Source organism: Embiotoca jacksoni, unplaced genomic scaffold (genome assembly GCF_022577435.1).
Source record: "Embiotoca jacksoni isolate LCO1_2020_lvr unplaced genomic scaffold, fEmbJac1.0.p SCAF_23, whole genome shotgun sequence".
Taxonomy (NCBI): domain Eukaryota; kingdom Metazoa; phylum Chordata; class Actinopteri; family Embiotocidae; genus Embiotoca; species Embiotoca jacksoni.
Window position 1 is genome coordinate 71,988 of NW_027185374.1, and position 18,097 is coordinate 90,084.

At 41.6% G+C, this 18,097-nt stretch overlaps 3 protein-coding genes across 3 annotated transcripts; all 3 read right to left on the bottom strand.

Moving 5' to 3' along the window:
• Window positions 1-1,117: 1,117 nt before the first annotated feature.
• LOC138203687 (uncharacterized) lies at window positions 1,118-5,997 on the bottom strand. The gene is made up of 21 exons (XM_069158703.1): window positions 5,978-5,997; window positions 5,828-5,904; window positions 5,651-5,746; window positions 5,443-5,567; window positions 4,852-4,995; window positions 4,678-4,767; window positions 4,435-4,599; window positions 4,255-4,351; window positions 3,954-4,171; window positions 3,720-3,876; window positions 3,431-3,639; window positions 3,233-3,350; window positions 2,887-3,086; window positions 2,706-2,820; window positions 2,460-2,629; window positions 2,300-2,388; window positions 2,098-2,228; window positions 1,810-1,999; window positions 1,511-1,652; window positions 1,300-1,411; window positions 1,118-1,194 (listed from the first exon to the last, which is right to left on the bottom strand). Exons 1-21 carry the CDS (start codon window positions 5,995-5,997, stop codon window positions 1,118-1,120), a joined length of 2,742 nt encoding a protein of 913 aa, XP_069014804.1.
• Window positions 5,998-6,282: 285 nt separating this feature from the next.
• Window positions 6,283-8,654, bottom strand: ttc32 (tetratricopeptide repeat domain 32). The gene is made up of 3 exons (XM_069158075.1): window positions 8,534-8,654; window positions 8,281-8,447; window positions 6,283-7,138 (listed from the first exon to the last, which is right to left on the bottom strand). Exons 1-3 carry the CDS (start codon window positions 8,647-8,649, stop codon window positions 7,011-7,013), a joined length of 411 nt encoding a protein of 136 aa, XP_069014176.1. The 5' UTR covers window positions 8,650-8,654; the 3' UTR covers window positions 6,283-7,010.
• A 3,467-nt stretch (window positions 8,655-12,121) lies between these two features.
• Window positions 12,122-17,727, bottom strand: matn3a (matrilin 3a). The gene is made up of 6 exons (XM_069158704.1): window positions 17,562-17,727; window positions 14,811-15,386; window positions 13,677-13,802; window positions 13,160-13,249; window positions 12,900-12,969; window positions 12,122-12,792 (listed from the first exon to the last, which is right to left on the bottom strand). Exons 1-5 carry the CDS (start codon window positions 17,725-17,727, stop codon window positions 12,914-12,916), a joined length of 1,014 nt encoding a protein of 337 aa, XP_069014805.1. The 3' UTR covers window positions 12,122-12,792; window positions 12,900-12,913.
• Window positions 17,728-18,097: the final 370 nt, after the last annotated feature.

Below are 18,097 nucleotides of genomic sequence, written 5' to 3' on the forward strand. Positions count from 1 at the left end.
GAAAATGACTTCTTGAAAGTTCAGTCACCCACAACCTCTGCAGGACAGAAATAGACTCAGCCCAACAGTGGACGTGTATGAGACGTTAAGGTGAATTCATATACTTTTGGTTATGGGTCCCAATCTTGAAAAGCACTTTGCATATACAAGGAAAAGATGGAGGCCTTATATCATAAATATGATAAGGTGTAGTGGACTAATGGGGCAGAACCGAACATCAGAACTTCCCTGAGAATCATATGGTGAAAGATTTCTTCAGTATCAAAAGCAATTCACACAGATGTCAGTACACCCAATGGTGCAGAGCAAAAGGAACTTAATAGGTTATTTAGTGTACCCATTTTTCCAAAATGTAAACACACCACAGGACTCGTGTTAAAGTATGCAACTCACTACAAATGTCATGAACTTGAACAAGAAAGTTGTGGATACAAACATGCCATAAGATCAGGTAGTAACTGATGATTGACCCAAACCTTTCATGAGATCTGGATTTTAGGAGATTGTAAAACAATCTCCAGATTTTTTTTGTAATCATTAGATGGGGTTCCTTTGACCTCTTTGCCAGAGGACCCCCAATGTTTAGAAACACCTGCTTAAGGAATGAACTGAAATAATAAATGAAAGCCAAAACGGTAAGCAAGAGTTGATCATTTGCACACGAGCCTCAACCAGGGAGCTCATGTCAACCTAAACTGTTAGCGCTACCCAAATAAGTAGTTTGTGCCCAAATGTAACCAGGGTCCCAGATTTAGGAAACACTGCTGTGGGTCACATTTGAAAGTAGGAGCAGAGACCGATATAGGTTAAGGGACTTTAAGCCTTAAGACAGCTCCACCTCCCTTTCAGCTAATCAGATGCTAGTGTGTGTGTAAATAACTAATCTTGGAGACACAACCTAATATGACTTCACACTTATTGGTAGGAGACATCCCAACATCCATAGGCAAACTGTCACAACAGCTAATCTTCAACAGCTCAAAGATTTAACTTCAGGTCCTGCAGGACAAAATCTGACTAGATAATGCAGGTTGAAGAGTTTCAACCCAGTGGGCTCTTTGATAAAGAGAAAAAAAAAAAACAATACTGGTCAATATATCTTAAGAAGTTGTTTTATTTAGAGGTTTGACTTGAACAGAAGAATGGGTCCAGAGGAGATCTGCATTTGGTGGATGGAGTCTGTACTTCTGATCTCTGGAAATGCAAGAAAAAAAAAAAAAAACCAGATCAACAACTGCACATGTAGATTTAGTTTGATAGACAAGAGTTTCAGCCCGTGTGTGTATATTCAACATTTACTTCTTTGATGTGTCGAGCTCCTCATGCTGCTGGGACGCACACACTGGCCTCTGCACGCACCGTCTGCCTGGCTGTTTGCGACACAAAGCACCGAGTCACAGTGGACGAAGATCTGTGGACAGACAGAATGGTTTAGCATGCAGGGATTGATGCAGCAGTCTGTTCTGCGGTCACAGTTAGTGGGATGTGCACGGTTTGTTTGTTTTTTTACCTGATCTTTCAGAACATTGTTGCCGTTGATGAAGGTGAACATCTTCATGGAGAAGCGTTTGATCTGGGATGGGATTTTGACTCTGGCGTCCCTCATTACAGGATGGAAGACAGTCACATAGCTGTCATCATGGTTTTCACAACTAGAAGAAAAGAAAAAACTATTTAAATACAAATGAATTTATCCACTCATCAAAATGTACAATCAAACCCACCAAGTGATTTAACTGGAAGTCAATTGAGATATTGTTGAGAAACTTAAATGGGTACACTTGTGCTTTCTAGAAACTGCTATATTACGTGTCCACAATGATGTCCCAGCTGGGCAGAGATGTCCGGTCTTCTTCAAGAGTAGCCCAACAGTTCTCCAAGATGAGCTCCAACTGGGGGTCCATGGACTGCATGAGCTCCACCTCAAAATACAGAGGCTGCCTCAGGGGTTTCATTACAGGGTAATCTCCTGCCTGGTAGAAGTGCCTGTATGAAGAGTCTAGAGGAGAAGAGTCCCAGTTAAGAAGCAGAACATTTAAAAATGCTTTGTGGATTGACAAGGTGCATGTATGATGTCCAGGTAGAAGTCACCCTTACCTTGAGCTAGTCTCATTTGCACCATCAGCTTGCCGAACCCGATTTCTGCTTCAGGATCATTGCTCATGGGTTTATGACTGAATGCAACAGTCTCAGTCTGGTTGACCACGTAATAGCAGGAAATAGTTTGCCTACAAAAACAGTGTTGATTAACCCTCAAAGGGGGGGGGGGGAGGTTGATTTAAAAACAAAATCCTCCTACCTGTACTCTTGCTCAATTGGTGATGTTTGGCCTGCTACTCCATGAGACAGGCTGATCTCATTTTCATACAGCATGTAGTTGTCAAAGAACTGGAAAGAAAAAAAAAAGCAATTTTAGAAAAGTTCCTTCATTTCTACATTTAAGGAGACCGCACACTTACTGTTCTAGTTGTCCCACATGAATCAGCACGGAAAGAAAAATGAGCAAAGCGATTGTCACTGAAAACTGGTTTGCACGACTGGTCCATTAAAGTTAGTGAATTCAGGTCAAGGTGGGGCACCGATTGCACCTTTGCAACCACAGCAGTGATTGTTCCATTGGAGTAGCATGCTAAAAATAGGAGAGAGGGATTTAGAAAATGTCTTTTTACTCAAGATGCAGAAATACTTTATCTAATACATCTTACTGGTTGTCATCAAAGGGAAGTAGCAGGCCAGGTAGAGATCATCAAGCACCCATTCGTTGATGGGGTCCCACAGCAGCATGTCGAGTCTGGCTCTGACCGAGTCTGAAGTAATCACCTGTAAAACAAAGTGACGTTAATCCAGCACAGATGACCTCCAAAGAGATTTGATGGTTTGACATACCTCGAACACTGTGGCTGCAGCAGTGTATGGCATCACAAGGCTAAAGTGGGTTTGGTTTTCTCTGAACTTGTAGTCGTCAGCCACCTCAGGCGTTAGCTCCTGGGGTCCAACCATGGTCTGAAAGTTGGGGCCTTGGCTGCCGTATTCAACGCTGATGTAAAACTGAGAGTGGTCACAGGTGCCAGTGAGTCTCGGCATCACTAAAAAGAAAAAAGGTATTGTTAGACAACGGTTTTCATATATTTTAGATGGGCTAGCGGTCAGTTTAATTTCATGTCACATTTAATTAAGCAAACTGCAATCATACATATTGTCAGAGCAAAGAACTGAAGCAAGATGATCTTACCAACATCCTGCAGAGATGCCTGCAACTCTACTGATTGGGCAAAGGGAGTTTCTTCTGGCAGGATCATGAAGCCAAAGGTCAGAGGGAGGAAGTAGGTTGTAGCCACAGGCTCAGGATTCTAGAGATGGCAAAAGCTCAGTCAAATCACAGGTTGTGGAAACAAGCAGGCATTGAAGTAATTAATCAGATGTCACATACATGCTTCAGGACAACATCAGAATTAAAGGCCACTTGTAAAGAGAAGCTCTTTGTTCCGTTGGGGAAGCTGTGCTCCTGGACAGTGAAGCCTCTGGCATTGCTCTCCTCAACAGTAAGCACACCGGTAGAAAAGGTGATGTTCCTGAGCTCCACATCATTGAGGAATTTCCCCAAGTAAACACTGAATGTGCCAGCAGCCACGTCAGTATCTGAGGATCAAAGAGTGTGAGGTTTATGCAGTTGCCACAAGCTTGAATTTCTTCCTTTTCTACCAGCAAGTGGGACTTACGATCTTCAACGAAGAGAGGTCGAGGCGCCAGAGGGGTTGTAATTGGGAACAAGACCTTGTATCTGGTGTCATCCTGGGTGTTCTCTGCCCTCCATAGTACCTCAAGCATGGCCTCCACAGTGTAGGAGATATGGTACTGGTAATCTGGGGCATGGCTCTGCAATTATTCATGACATTTTAATAAAACATGCAAATGGACCAGAGTCATGCAAAGCCAATGTGGAGGCTTCCCACCTTGTAATATCCATCAGGAGCACCCACTGGGATCTCTATGATGTGGTGAAAATCTGTGGTGGATAGACTGTAGCCCCTTGTGGCCATCTGAGATTTATCCAGCTTCTGCCCATTGATGCCCATGTGCACTTCTACAATTCTGACTCTGCTATCCATCAGGTGTGAGATGCGGCGAGGTACATACCAGGAGATCACAGCCTCAGTGAAGAGGACGCCACCTATTAATGATGAAAAGCAACCGTCAACTCTACTGTGAAACGACTTGCTTCTCTACAGTGAAATCCACAGATTGCCGAGTCACCTGTGGGACAGGCAGCTGCCAGGTTCACGACACTCAGACCGTGCTGTGACTTGTAGGAAGTGCTGACCCGGAGAACTTCCATGGGGATTCCAGCAACCTAAAGAAAAGAAAGAAAAAAGTGGTGTTTAAATGGCCTTTGAGGATGGAAATGAATACTTGAAAGAGGGAAGTGCTGCTTACATTCTCTGAATAAGTTTCCGCTGTATTGTATGGGCTTCGTACAACCAGGCGGCTGGAGGTCTTCATGGCGCTGTAGCCAGCTTGTTCAGCCTCCCTCAGCAACATTGACAACGGTTCAGGAGTGAGAAATGTTATCTTCCAGATACCATGTGCTGCACCAGAGGCCTGTAATAAGGGAGCAATTTATAAAAATAAATAAAAAAAAGTGCACACAAAATCAAGTGAACTCATTTTTGAACATACACCAGGAATGTTGTTGATTTTAGAGTCATCATTAACATCCTGAGCCGGCCACTTGGTTTCAGGCTCAGGTGTAGCCATGTAGTTTGACACCTAGAAGACAGGAAATGCAGGTTATTAACCTCCAGATTATAATCCACACAAACAAGGTAGAACCATTAATGTAAAGTGACCTACTTCCATGTAGTTCCTGTCACAGAGAATCTCTTTGGAGGCCCACCGAGTGTAGCTGCATGTCTGCATCACACCATGACTAATCACACCTGATGAACTCGTCTTGTACAGTTGCAGCTTCAAGCCAACGTTAAACATCGCATCATCCTACAAATTAAAAAAAAAAAAAAAAAAAAAAAAAAGCAGGTTAATTGGCAGAATTAAGTTTTAAGCAAAATAATTCTGTAGTTTCAACAGTGAGCATGTGCCACTTTTGTACATATTAATGTCATTGTAAATTTAATAGCACAAGAGCTTAGAACAAAAGACAGTTTATAGTGGCCTTAGAAGCAGCCTTTGGTCATGATTTAACATTTTTAGACCAAATGATTCATTGATTTGAGGGAATTGTTGGCAGATCAGACGCAGCTCAAACATTTTGTCAAGTCCTTTCATAGTAAGAGAAAGTTATACTTTATCCTTCAGGTCACATGCAAACATTTTAAAATTAGCCTCCTGACCAACACATTGCGAGAACATGTGCCACACCAAGTGGTTTAACCACAATTAGCGTGTGGGCAAAATGCCTCTTCAAATACCCTCAGCTCAACATACTTTGTTGTCCACATAGCAGCCCATCAGAGACGTGTAGATTCTGGTGTTTCCCCACGGGTCAGACGCCATGCTGTAGCCACACTGAGCAGCCAGAGTGGGTGTCAACACATGGTACTCAGTGCCATCTGGACAAAAAGGAAACATGGCGGATGAGCACCTCTCCCACTGATGAACCAGGCTGCTTGTAATTAGCTGATCTTTTACTCACTGATGGCTTCCACCTCTAGCTGGTTGCCCACTGCTAGAGCCTTATCCAACGACAGCCTCATCAGATTACCTGCACAGTCTGACCTTAAACTGCTGCCTGTTTAAAGAAGATGCTGGTCAGACAGAGTGCAGACCGACTTAACACGATGGAGTGATTTAAAATGAGAGTTGGTCTTACTTGACTGTGAACTGAGCTTCATATTTGGTCTTGCTTGAACCAAGACAAATACTGCAGCCGTCAAGTTCCATAAAAAACTTGGACAAAAAGGACAGTTTAGAAACACCAAACAGCTACAGAGCATAAAAACAAAATTTGACAAAAACTTACACGTTATCAGGTCTCCGCATGTTGTTCCTTAAACGCAGACAAACAAAACTGAATTACAAGTACAAACCACGATCAGAACTCAGCACTGAAATCCCAACAACCTGCTACCAAACCAGCTCTGCAGTGAACTTCATACCTACAGTGGCATCACCAGGGCTTTTATGTGGGAGTCAATCACAGCTGCACAGGTGAACGGCATCAGCTAATTAACCTGCCTCACTCACTGAGGAGCTTCACGTTAGTAAAAAAAAATAAAATACAAGGAAAATCTGTATACATGTAAATAAAACACACTAAACTAGTGATTAATGAAAATAATTTATTGTTCACTGATTTCAAACATACATATATTTGTGTTTACATCAGAAATATATTATTTGATAAAAGTCTAGATTGTGTACTGCATGACATCTCTTCTTGTATAAAATACTTGGAACTGCGATTGCGCTTCAAATTCAGGAAACAAAACGTGTTCTTCCTTTGCAGCTGAGAGACTTCTCAGATTTACTGCATGTCACTTCCTAATTCTGGTTTGTTTATATTCACAAACCTCCTCTCCAAGTCTTCATCTTAGTTCACTTACATTTATCAGGCTCAATGTTTCACCTGCTGCGGCCGGATCGACCAGTCTGCACTGTCCACTCACAGGTTTATACACCGATATCCTTTCATTTATGAGGTTATTACATTTTTCCCCCCAACTGAAAGGATCTTAAGTCTGTGTGGAAAAGAAACATCAATGCTCTGCTGACTAAAAATCCATCCACTGTCGCGCCCGGTCCGGTGGGATGTCTGTTCATTTTCTTTCATGTGTTTAAACTGCAGATGATTTTGCATATTGCAACTGATTTTCAGCTGTCTTCATTTGTGCAGATTGCTTCATGTTAAAAAGCATAAAATTATGACATGTTGTTAAACAAGAAATTAACAAAACAAACTAACAATGATTGACAATATGAGCACAGATACAACTTTTTTTGAACCACCAGACTTCAGTGTATATATGAGGAGTCCTCTGTAGGTTATGAGGTCGTCAGTATCCCCGGTTTATTTTCTGCTGCTCGTCCAGCAGCGTCTGTTGCAGGCTCACTTTGGCATCTTCAAAATCTGGATTGAGCTTTAATGCCTGCTGGAAGTCACTCTTGGCATTGTCAAAAAATCCTGTAAGATAATAAAGAGCAACAGAGCAAGGTTATGTTTTGTAGTATACTGCTAGACTGGCTTTGTTAGGAGTCAGCAGTTCTTTATTGTTCTGGACAGTAAAAAGTTTGATTGCGAATACACAGCTCCACCTAGTGTTGCACCAAAGAGCACAACAAAGTGATTGCACAGCTAAAAGAAGAAGAAGACTGTTCTCTATTTCAGATTGTTTTTCTTTTTTTTATGTCTCATGTAATTCCTCCTCCCTACGGAGAGCCGTTTATGCTTTTCTGGGGCTTGTTGGTTTGCTACTCAGTGTGAAGTATAAGATATTATGAAATTACACTGTCGAACTAAAAGCCGATTACACAGAAGAGCCGGCCGGATGTGCTGAGAAATTGTTCGACAGAACTCTTATGCATTTTCTGTACAACTGCGTTTCCATCAAGTAAACAATGCAATCTGCTTAGTACGAGAAGTAACTGCTAAAAACAATCTTTAATTACGAATACAATACTTTACAGAATCAATTCTTTACATTATTTCATTGATCCAAAACAGATTGAAACATAAATTGGTTCAGTGTTTGAGTGATGGGTGAATATGTCTCTGTGTTTACTCCTTGATCTAAACTTAACAACCGTGACCAAGAGCCACAAATTAAAAGGAAGAATAAGACAAGGTGTCCTCCAGAGATGTTGGGCGACCAGAAGCTGCCAGGACAGCTTCACGTATCCTCGTCTACAAGCATCTGTAGTGAAGGAGAACATCATCCTTCGAAGATATGATCTCATTTTGTTTACTGAAACATTTTGAGGGATTTTAAATAAACTTGCATCAATAAAGTAAGACTGCATATTACGATTATTTACTTGATTAATCAACTAATCGTTGCAGCTTCCTGGTGTCTCATCGACTGTCGTCTACTGAATTATTACACAAACTATTTTATATTCTACGGGTGAACATGATTTTTGTTTCCTTATTTATTTTGCTTTCTGAGACTCCTTCATGAATAGATTTTTGTTTTCAAATGTACTTGCACTCAAAAAGAAATCGTAATAAATTGGGCGTTTATTTTGAAAGTTTTGAGCGGAAGTGGTTTCTTTTCTTCTTCGTGGCCTGCTGATGAGACCGACGGTGAGTTGACTGTGTCCTCTTACCGAGTCGGTAGTGGATGAGTCCTCTGTTGTAGAAAGGAGTCTCTGACCGGATGTCAGCCTGCACGGCGGAAGTGAAGTCCTCCACTGCTTCATGGAAGTCCACCCGGAGGTACTTGATCTGTCCACGGTTGTTATAGGCGGCGGACAGATGGTCAGCTTCACATCCTCTGAACAAATACAAGTTACAACCCGTTGATCACAATAAATAATGTTCACCGTCGATGGCTGAAGGTCTTTATGAACCAGTGGATACCTCGACAGTAAGCAGGAGGAGATGAACTTCGTGTAAAGATCTTCTGCCACTTTAAAATTCCGCTTTTTAAACTCAGCGTGAGCGACTTCAAGGATTCGGGAATTATTTTCCTCCATGATGTTTTTCAACTGCGGATGTGACGTTGTACGATGGAACGTCCAATCGTGTTTCTACACGTCACCGGTAGGCGTGGCTTAGCAAGGCTACGTGACCTTCAGCTGAAGGTATTTAAAGGTAAATAATAATAAACAGACAAACATTAACAGATTGATTTTTTTTTTTTATTTGATTTTATACACTTTATTAATCCCCGAGGGGAAATTTCTTCAGGAACCTTTTCGTCATGCTGTACTATTGTTTTAAATCCCATCGACTCCCTCAAACCTCAAGAGCGTTTATAGTTTTTCCATTCATAATCTTTATTTCTCTACTTTGTAATGTTTGTAAAATAGTCGCTAACAGAGTTTTCACAGTTACATGGTCACACTGTGACATAGAGGCTTTTTGTCACAGTAAAGGGAGCAATAGAGTGATATTGATGTATGAATGCACCTTTTACAGTTTATTTAATTGCCTATATATTTTTTTAACAGACTGATTAGTACCTGCAGGTTAATTGGTAGCCTTTGTTGCACCTCCCATCATTTTATATCATTTATCCTATGTTCATTTTATTCTTTGATCTCAATGATGCAAATCAGTGCAAATGCAATTGGAGCAATAGATTATATCTAACATAAGTATAAAATATGAAAATTAAATCCAGACACAGCGGCTTCTTCGCTGGAATTATATTATCCGACATCGTGTAGATGGATGTGATTTCTATTTGAAAGAAACAGAACTCCAACATCTGTCACCGGTCTCTGGACAATGTGAACAGTCACTGCAGTAAATATATAACAAGGAGGCAACCCATAAACAAACTGGTGAAACATTCTCCGACGATCTCCCAGGTGAAGAAGTCAGCGGTCCTGGTGAAGAATGACACCTTGAGGAACCAGGGGTCGATCAGAAACCGTGCACTTCCCTTTTGCGGATTTATCTCCAGACTGTGTGGACGAGTTGAAACGTCAAACGGAGACCAGGTTGACCCAGAGGAAGCGGATGTGGGCCACCAGCTGTTTACAATGATAGGAAAAATGGAAATAACATAATACTTTTCACAGGGGAAATGTAGGTCAACTGTGGCCCATATCACATGAATAAAGAGGCTTTAGCTCAAAACATCCAAAAGGCCACAAACTATTTATTGTACTGTAAAAATAGGAGTCAGCACGGCAGGATGTGTTAAATCTCCAGACTCAACTGCTTTTACATCCAATCAAATGTTACAAAATCACCTGGTCTCTCTGAGTTGGTCATTAAATGTCGGATGATTTTGGTTTTCTAGGTTTTTTTTGGACACCATTTAAAACTATTTCTGCTTTTACAAAAGGTCTGATAGTTGTTGTTTTTTGGCAAGGACAACCTGGAGCAAAGATTGTTATGTTCAGCAGCCTCGGACCCGGTGCGTCTCCCTAAATCTTGCTGTTTGCTGAGAGAATTAACACAAAGTATTCAAGTCCACTTTGGTCTGGCAGAACCAGATCCATCATACACCTTCATCCAGGGGGTCTTCATCACTAACAGACCCACAGCACTGTGCTCCTAGCTGTGTACTTTTTGTACTTCAGTGAGGTTTTCTGGGCTACATTTGCGGTTGACATTATAAGACAGGAAAGATGTTTCCAACAGGAATTCATGTTAAAAAAAATAAAAATAAAAAAGATTCTTTGAAACAGAATATTTTTTGCATCTCTTCCTTCACAACATAAAACAAACTGTAAACACAACAGAATTCCTGGTTAGCTGCACATACCATCAGGCAAATCACATGTTTTGTTGATTTCTGAAGAAAAAAAGAAGTAAATAAAAACCCTGTCGAAAATAGATATAAAGATAAACCTTTCCTCAGCTGGTAATGAACAGCGTGGTCGAGGCTTTTTTTTTAAAAAAATTTCCAAGGTATTAACCAACCAATGAATGAAGGAGTGAGTGAGCTAACTAACTAACTAACTAACTAGAAACTTAGAGCTGTGTTTCAGGGAGGGAATATTTTGTGTGGTTGATCTTATTTGACATACTAATGAGCATGTGAACTAACGAACTAACTGCTTTTATTTTTGTTGTTGTCCATATGGTGGTATCCATCTTCTTATCAATCTGAGAAAGAAAGTTAATAAAAAAACTATTCTTTCCTACGATTGATTCATATACTGAGCATATTCATTTGCGAGGACTCGCATCATGGTAATTCTGAAGGAAGCATTTGAACTATGATTCTTACATGGACCAAATTTTTAATAAAACTAAGCACCCAGAAAAAAATGTAAGAAATTGTTGAACATGAACATTTTCCTGTGACTAACATCCTGAACAGGGATGCATTGTACCACACCGAGTGTGTCTTTTCCACTTCTCAGAGGCGTGTGAGTCCCGTCCTTCTTTTTCCCCAGAAACACTGGTGAGCTCCTCTCTCTGACGGCCGGTGTGTGTGGTAACCGTGAACTGAAATAGCAAACAAACATAAAACAGCTGTCTGGTTAAAGGAAGGAGGGAGAGGAGGATCCAAGCCAGACTCGGGGTAAACGTTGGTGTGTTGACTCTCTACCTCACAGACACCGCAGACAGAGGAGCTCTGTTGTCAGTGATGTTTGGGGCAAATAGGCCAACTCATTCCTGAGGTCACATGATGATCTCTTCCTGTTGTTTTTTGGCAATGCTGAGGATGTAGGAAGAAAAATAAAAGATGGTGATAAAAAAGGCACAGAAACAGACGGTGGCGGAGGAAAGTTGTTGAAGTAGTTACCCTCCTCATTAACTTTAAGCTTCTTGTGTTATTACCGTTGTATGGTGTGTTTCTGAGTGACGAAGATCAGCGGTCAGGAAGTGATCTCCCCGACCTCAGATATCAGAGGGGTTCCACCGAATTGTGAAGCTAAAGTGACTTATAGCACATTGTTAATAAAAATGTCAGAGCTCTTCAATCCTGTTTACCTTTCTATATTGACCCAGAAATACATTCGGTACATGGTGTAGAAACAGTTATGTAAGAGAGACTGATACAATACCTCCTTTGTATCTGCAGACAAATATTTTTCTAAATACCTTTGAGTACCTGAACTTTTTTTTGAGGGTCTCTGGTGTCACAAAGGTATTTATAATTTATCATACTAATCCTTTTCATTGACAGGAATTCAATATTTTGTTTTATTGCTTATCTTTCAAGTCTATCTGATTGTTTTGATTGTGTTTGATGTTGTACAGCACTTTGATGTGTTGCATTTAAATGTGCTATATAAATAAAACTGATTCCACCTGACTATGAATACATGTACTCCACTTTTAGTTTTTAATGTGATCCGATATGATCCTCACTGTTCAATACCACCAGATTAGCTTTAAACGTTTGATGTTGACGTTATCCTGTCAGTATTAGTCTCTAAATAAAAATACAATAACAAACTTCTCTGTAATTATTTTATTGTCTCATTTTACATCTTTATTACATTTATAGATCCGAGCAAATGTTATGTCCTCTTATAATATTCAGAGATACATAGGATGAACATTTACCATCTTTAACATATAATACAAAATTGGACGATCTAAAAGTTTTAACATTACATTATTACATTACATTTCATTTATCTGACGCTTTTATCCAAAGCGACTTACAATAAGTGCATTTCAACCATGAGGGTTCAAAACCCAGTAACCGAAAGGTTACTATCAATAAAATATATAAAAATACTTAATGCCAAAACATTTACTGGGTGGGTGATCTAGAGCATATTCTTTTTCACATTCATTCTAATTACTAATTGAAGTAAATCCAGTAAGACATTTTACCATGAAAAACCAACTATATACAACATCCATCTTTGTACAAAAAGGACGCAAACAATTCATATTCATGCACAGGAGAATATACAAGCACATCTTAGGTATCTACGTTGCATCTGCAGCAGTTTCAAAAAGAACAGGTCATGCTGCATTTAGAATTTATAAAAAAAAATTATGAATTATAAAAGTTTAATTGCAGATATTTATGCTGAGTCAGTCAGTAACCTGAGGAGTTTTAGTTTATGAATCACAGCTTCACTTAATCTGTGGTTGAAATCTTTTCAGTAGTTTACAGGAGGGCGGATGACAGGAAGCGCATGTCCATGATGAAGTCGTCCGTGGCTCTGACTGGAAGTGAACTGATCCCCTGCCTGTACAGAAAGCAAATAAACAGCCGGTCAAACAGTGTGCAGTGAAAGGGAAGCTTTTACTACCAATCATTCAGGAAAAAAAATGAATAAAAGCTGTCAACACTTACTGGTGTGCAAAGCTTTATGCTCGGCCCACCGTGTTCTCCAGACGCTCCATTCTCCCAGACACGTCGGCCAGTTTGATCAGTCAAGGGAACACACATGACAGTAGAACAATGATGAAAAGGGAAGGAGAAACACACACGGCTGAATTACATCCCAATACCAGTAACAGCAGTCAGAGATAAGCACCTGTCAGCTCAGTGAAATGAGCTGCAGAGACGGTTTATAATAAACTGTCTTCCATCTGAAACAACAGAAAGGATATGCTTGGCTGTGAGCTGCTGGATGGCTGCCTGCGTTTGCTTGTGGAAAGTCAGTCTGGCTTCACATTTACAGGGATCCTCCACCTTCACCTCTTCGCGGGAGAAAGCAAATTTCACATCAGCGTGACAGCTCATGTCGAGAGTGGGAAAAAAAAAGAAGGCACACAGAAAACCACCCACACTACTTTCTTCTGACTAGGCTGCCGTTCAAGAACAAACCAAAGCTCAATTTCACAGCAGGTTAAAAAGTCCAAACTGTAGAGATAAAAGATGAATTTGTCATGGTCATTTTACCACAGATTATACGTTCTATAATATTACCCGATAATTGTCCAACAAATTCTACAATCAACTGTAAATTATGAAGTCAGCAGTTATGCCACAGTTGGTTGTGATGTTGTGAAGCCCTGTTTAGAAGACAAAAATCTTCTGCACATATATTTATATATATTTAGCTCTTGAGCAGCAATAGCATCACAGCAAAAAAAGGCTGCAGGAATCCCCACAGTATGTTCTTACGTTTCAGGGAACATGTTTTCTGGTCCGCATTCAAGATATAACCATTCTGGCACTTGCAGTAAAAGGAGGCGTTGCTGTTGACACAAATGTGTTCGCAGTCATGTCCCATGGCACAGGGGTCCAGACCTACAGGATGAGCCGGGATTAAGGGATGCCGCTGTCAAGATGGCAGCATGGGTACAGTGTCATGTGCTAGGATACAGTAGAGGAGGCAGGTAGCTTGTTTGGTAAGGTTGCAAAAATGCACTAGACTAGCTGATGGAGGATATAAGCTGACAAAAAGAGTCAAAATACTCTATTTTACTACACATGTTGCTGGTTTTCACTTGAGATATTTTTTCTGCTTGTGTGAGTTCAAAAAAAGTGATATCAGTGATATACCGTGTGTGGTGGAAAACTCTGCCCTTTCAAACACATTCACCACATCTCAGCAAAGGTCATTTGCTGTGTTGGACAACACAGGTAAAATCACAGAACCCTGAAGTACAAGAGTTATGACAGTTACAGTACATGGACACATGACTTTGTAAATGAGGGGACAAAGACAAACATCAACACAGAAAAACAAATCAAGTTTACAGCAAAGCCTCAGCGGTCTAAACTTCTAACTTTAAAATCTGTCAATAAATGAAAGTCGTTGAAGGCTGTAGCCTTTCCATTTGGCAAATGTTTGCTTCTAATGTTTGATCTGCTTGCAGACATTTCATGTTCTTCTCCTTTGTTTAAAAAAATTTAAAAAAAAATGAGGTTTCACTGTACATTTAAATTACTTTAAGGAGACACAATGAAAGCATGTGGATGCTTTGATTGCCAAACAAATTACAAATAAATCCCGTATATATGTTTTGCTTTTAAGAAAAAGAAGCTGAAAGTTTAAGGCTGCGTGGCCCCAAAACTTTACACGGGTTTGGCAACTACAAGCAGGTTCTAGTGCCGACACCTGCAGTCCATGTGGGGTTGAGAGCCTCTGCCCTGGTAATTTGTTCTCATCATTTCAGAGTTTGTTTCACCAATAACACTGTGGCGGTTCCACATTCTGCAACAACCCCCCTGTAGACTGTAGGTGCCCCTTACTGAGGAACTAGAACCCGAGTTAACGGTGGGAAAAGGTCTCGCAGGCCGTCTTTGTCCTACCGCACAGGGTCTCCCTGAACTTGGAGGTGAGCTTCTCGATAACGCCGTAGGTCTCCACGTAGAAGACGTGGTCCTCCAGAGGGATGCTGGCCATCTGCTGCAGGGAGCGCATGTCGGCCCGGTCCACCCCGACGGCGTAGATCTTGATGCCCGAGGCCCGGGCTGCAGCAGACACGGCCTCCACCTGGTCTTGAGGTCTCCCGTCTGTCACGATGATGGCCACCTTGGAGATCTTCCTGGAGCGAGGCCGGGCTCCGGACGGCTCGGTGAAGGCTTCGTTCACTGCCGTCTTGATGGCGAGGCCGGTCATGGTTCCAGCCGCCAGTGGCCCTATGCGGGAGATGGCCTTCTTCATGTCGGGTTTGTTGAAGTGGTCTTTGAGCAGGAACTCGATCTTGACGGTGCTGGCGTAGTTGACCACTGCCACTCTGGTGGCGTCCGAGCCCACGTCGAGCGTGTTGACCATGTTGGCCAGGAATATTTTGACTTTCTCAAACTCACCAGGACGCACGCTGCGAGAGCTGTCAATGATGAAGACCAGGTCCAGGGTACGGCTCCTGCACTGAGAGTCTGTCTCTGGTGATCAACCAAACCATGGCAGGATTAAGTCCATTTAACACTAAAAACTCAGTTCATGAATCACACAGAAACATTTCAGCTTGTTGTTTGTGCTTCCACAGTGACAGTAAAACAGTTAATCATCCAAAGCAGAGCATAGAATACTTTGAAATGCACAACACATGTTCCCACGGGAACAAAATGAACCTGTTGTGCATCACTGCAGAGGTAACATAAATAAAAGGTTGTGGTTCTACTAAAATGATACTGTATGTAACATACTGCATCATTTCAGAGTTTCAACAGTCCTTCAGAGACGTGCCAATATCCTTTCATCTCATTTCCCTGAATGAAAAGGATGCTTGATGCCCAACAGGTGAAAAGTGACATCACACCTAAACATGGAGACAGTGTTAGGACCCTCGTCTGTCCAATCGCATGCACATATACTGAACTATATTTCTGTAGTTTGGTGTCAGATCCTGAATGCTTTTTCATTTTGTTTTGTAAAATTTGAGGTAAGTTTCAGTTCTGTATAATTTTTCTAAATGCATGTTTGCATAGTGGTCCTCTCATTAGCTGACCACCTTACGTGCATGAGAGTGGTACTAATCTTCTCACCTCACTCTCAGCAACAAGAAGAATGTGTGTATTTCCTGAAGTTTTGACCTATTCATTCATTTATATCTAAACAGAAAGATCTGACCTGGAAAGCATTGAGGAGCATTGGTTGGGTTGCAAAACAAACCCGACTGGTAATATTCTACCTGTCTCCACAGGACTGATGGTGGTGATGAAGCCGCTTTGGGTACTGACCGGTAGCGTCACAGGAGCCGTGGTCTCCACCGGCAGCACAGCGGTCACCAGCACTGGCATGGTGGTTGTCGCCGGGGCCGCTGTAGTTGCTGGCAGCGTTGGCAGCACCGTTGGCTTTGGTAGAGTTGCAAAGACGGTGGGGTGGCGTACCGCAGGTGTTGTCGGTACTGTTGGGTATGACTTTGTTGGGCATGGACCTTTCAGTTTGTGAGGGAACGGGGGGCCTTTGACTCTGTAATGTGGATGGTGAGCTACTGGTGGAGACAGACCTTTGTACACGTGATGCATGTGTGGTGCCACTGGGCCGTTGAACCTGTGGTGATAGGGCGGCACGGGGACGGAGGGTCTGTGGTAGGTCACTGGTGGAGACAGAGGAATAGGTCGATACACTCCCAGTGGAGGGATCCTTGGTGGCTGGTAGTGGTGGTGATACCCTCCTCTATACGTGTAATCACTTCTGTGAACTACAGGACCACCAGAAAGGAAAAGTGATGGAGAACATTAGTAGGTTGATTGAAGGTAACAGGAAAGTAGTGTAAGTTGACATTGTTGACACTTTTGTTTTCTTAGCAGCACAAATGATTAGTTGAAGCATGAGTGTTTGTTTTTTTCTTCAGCCAACTGAGGTGTTTCAAACAAGCTCGGATCGAACTGTAACGTGCTTGTGAAACCTCCCAGCCAAAGTTTTAGATTTCATGCCAGCTGTGTTTGAGAACACTTTTAATCTTATTGTTTGAATAAATCATTCTAGAATATCTATACTCGCTATAGACTTTGATATTTTCTCTTAAAATGAATGAGTTCAATTACAAACAAGTCGCATAATCTTTATTTAATGTGAACAAATCAAAGTTGGTGTCAAGACATTAAAATAAAAAGCTACTGTAGCTATAAGGCAGTGGTGGACGATAACAAAGGGGTCGGGGACCCTCCAAAGGGTCAACAAATTCATCTGAAGGGTATTTCTTTTCTTGGCCTGTTCTCAATTTTAATATCTATATATTTTGGTGAAACAATTGCTAATTTGCTTCTTTGTTAAAGCTAACATCTGAAAAGAGATAGGGGGCCCCAAACACAGTTTATCCCAGATGTTGGGGAAACACTTGTATATATGAAAATAATTGTATATGCTTATCATATTGTAAAAACTAGGGCTGTAAAATAAAACTAGGGCTGTGAAATAAAACTAGGGCTGTGAAAAGCACAATATATTTTTCTCTGCAAGCAAGTAAAAAGCAGCATAAAATGCAAATGATAAAATAGGCTTGAGTAGAAGTGCCTGAAAACTTTCCCGCCACTGGTGTTTTCACACAGAAACTACTACAGAACTAAAACTATATTTCAGAAAAATTAATATACATATTTTAGAGAACTTACTTGCTGGATTGAGAGTCCTGATCGGCGGTCGGCCATCATTTCTGCTTTGAGCATAACTCTGTGCGGCTATCAGCTGAGGGTCCGCTGCGCCGAGGTGGTATGTGGCCAACACATCCGACAGCAGCAGCGCAGCGCAGGACAGCAGGCTCCGGAGAAAAGAGCTCATCGTAGCAGCCTGCAGTCTCCTGGAGGTCTGACTTCTCCGTCTCCGAGGACCAGGATCCTGCTCAGCCCTGCGGGGGTCAGACCGCCTCCACGTATGAGGAGGTGTCAGTGAAACATGTCAAACTGTCTGGCCAACCCCGAGGTGGGCCGGGACCTTCAGGGCACCGTAAACTAAGGTATGTAGAGGAGGGTCTCTGAAACGACCGGCTCCCCTTCGGTCTAAACCACAGGTTTCATCTTTGTATCTTAAAATGTTTTCCATTGTGTCCAATCTTCATCTGAAAAGTAACTTAAACTGAAATAAACGTAGAGTAGAGAGTACACGATTTCCCTCTGTTGAGAGGATGTGAAGTATATACTACACACAAAGC

Coding starts and splice junctions, on each gene's coding strand:
- LOC138203687 (XM_069158703.1), bottom strand. CDS start 5,997: ATGCGGAGACCTGATAACGT. Junction 5,905..5,977: donor ATGCGGAGACCTGATAACGT/GTAAGTTTTTGT, acceptor TTTTTGTCCAAG/TTTTTTATGGAACTTGACGG. Junction 4,996..5,442: donor GCTGCTATGTGGACAACAAA/GTATGTTGAGCT, acceptor TTTAATTTGTAG/GATGATGCGATGTTTAACGT.
- ttc32 (XM_069158075.1), bottom strand. CDS start 8,649: ATGGAGGAAAATAATTCCCGAATCCTTGAAGTCGCTCACGCTGAGTTT. Junction 8,448..8,533: donor TCCTCCTGCTTACTGTCGAG/GTATCCACTGGT, acceptor GTATTTGTTCAG/AGGATGTGAAGCTGACCATC. Junction 7,139..8,280: donor ACTCATCCACTACCGACTCG/GTAAGAGGACAC, acceptor ATTATCTTACAG/GATTTTTTGACAATGCCAAG.
- matn3a (XM_069158704.1), bottom strand. CDS start 17,727: ATGAGCTCTTTTCTCCGGAGCCTGCTGTCCTGCGCTGCGCTGCTGCTG. Junction 15,387..17,561: donor CAGGACTCTCAATCCAGCAA/GTAAGTTCTCTA, acceptor GTTGATCACCAG/AGACAGACTCTCAGTGCAGG. Junction 13,250..13,676: donor GAAAACATGTTCCCTGAAAC/GTAAGAACATAC, acceptor TCTCCCGCGAAG/AGGTGAAGGTGGAGGATCCC.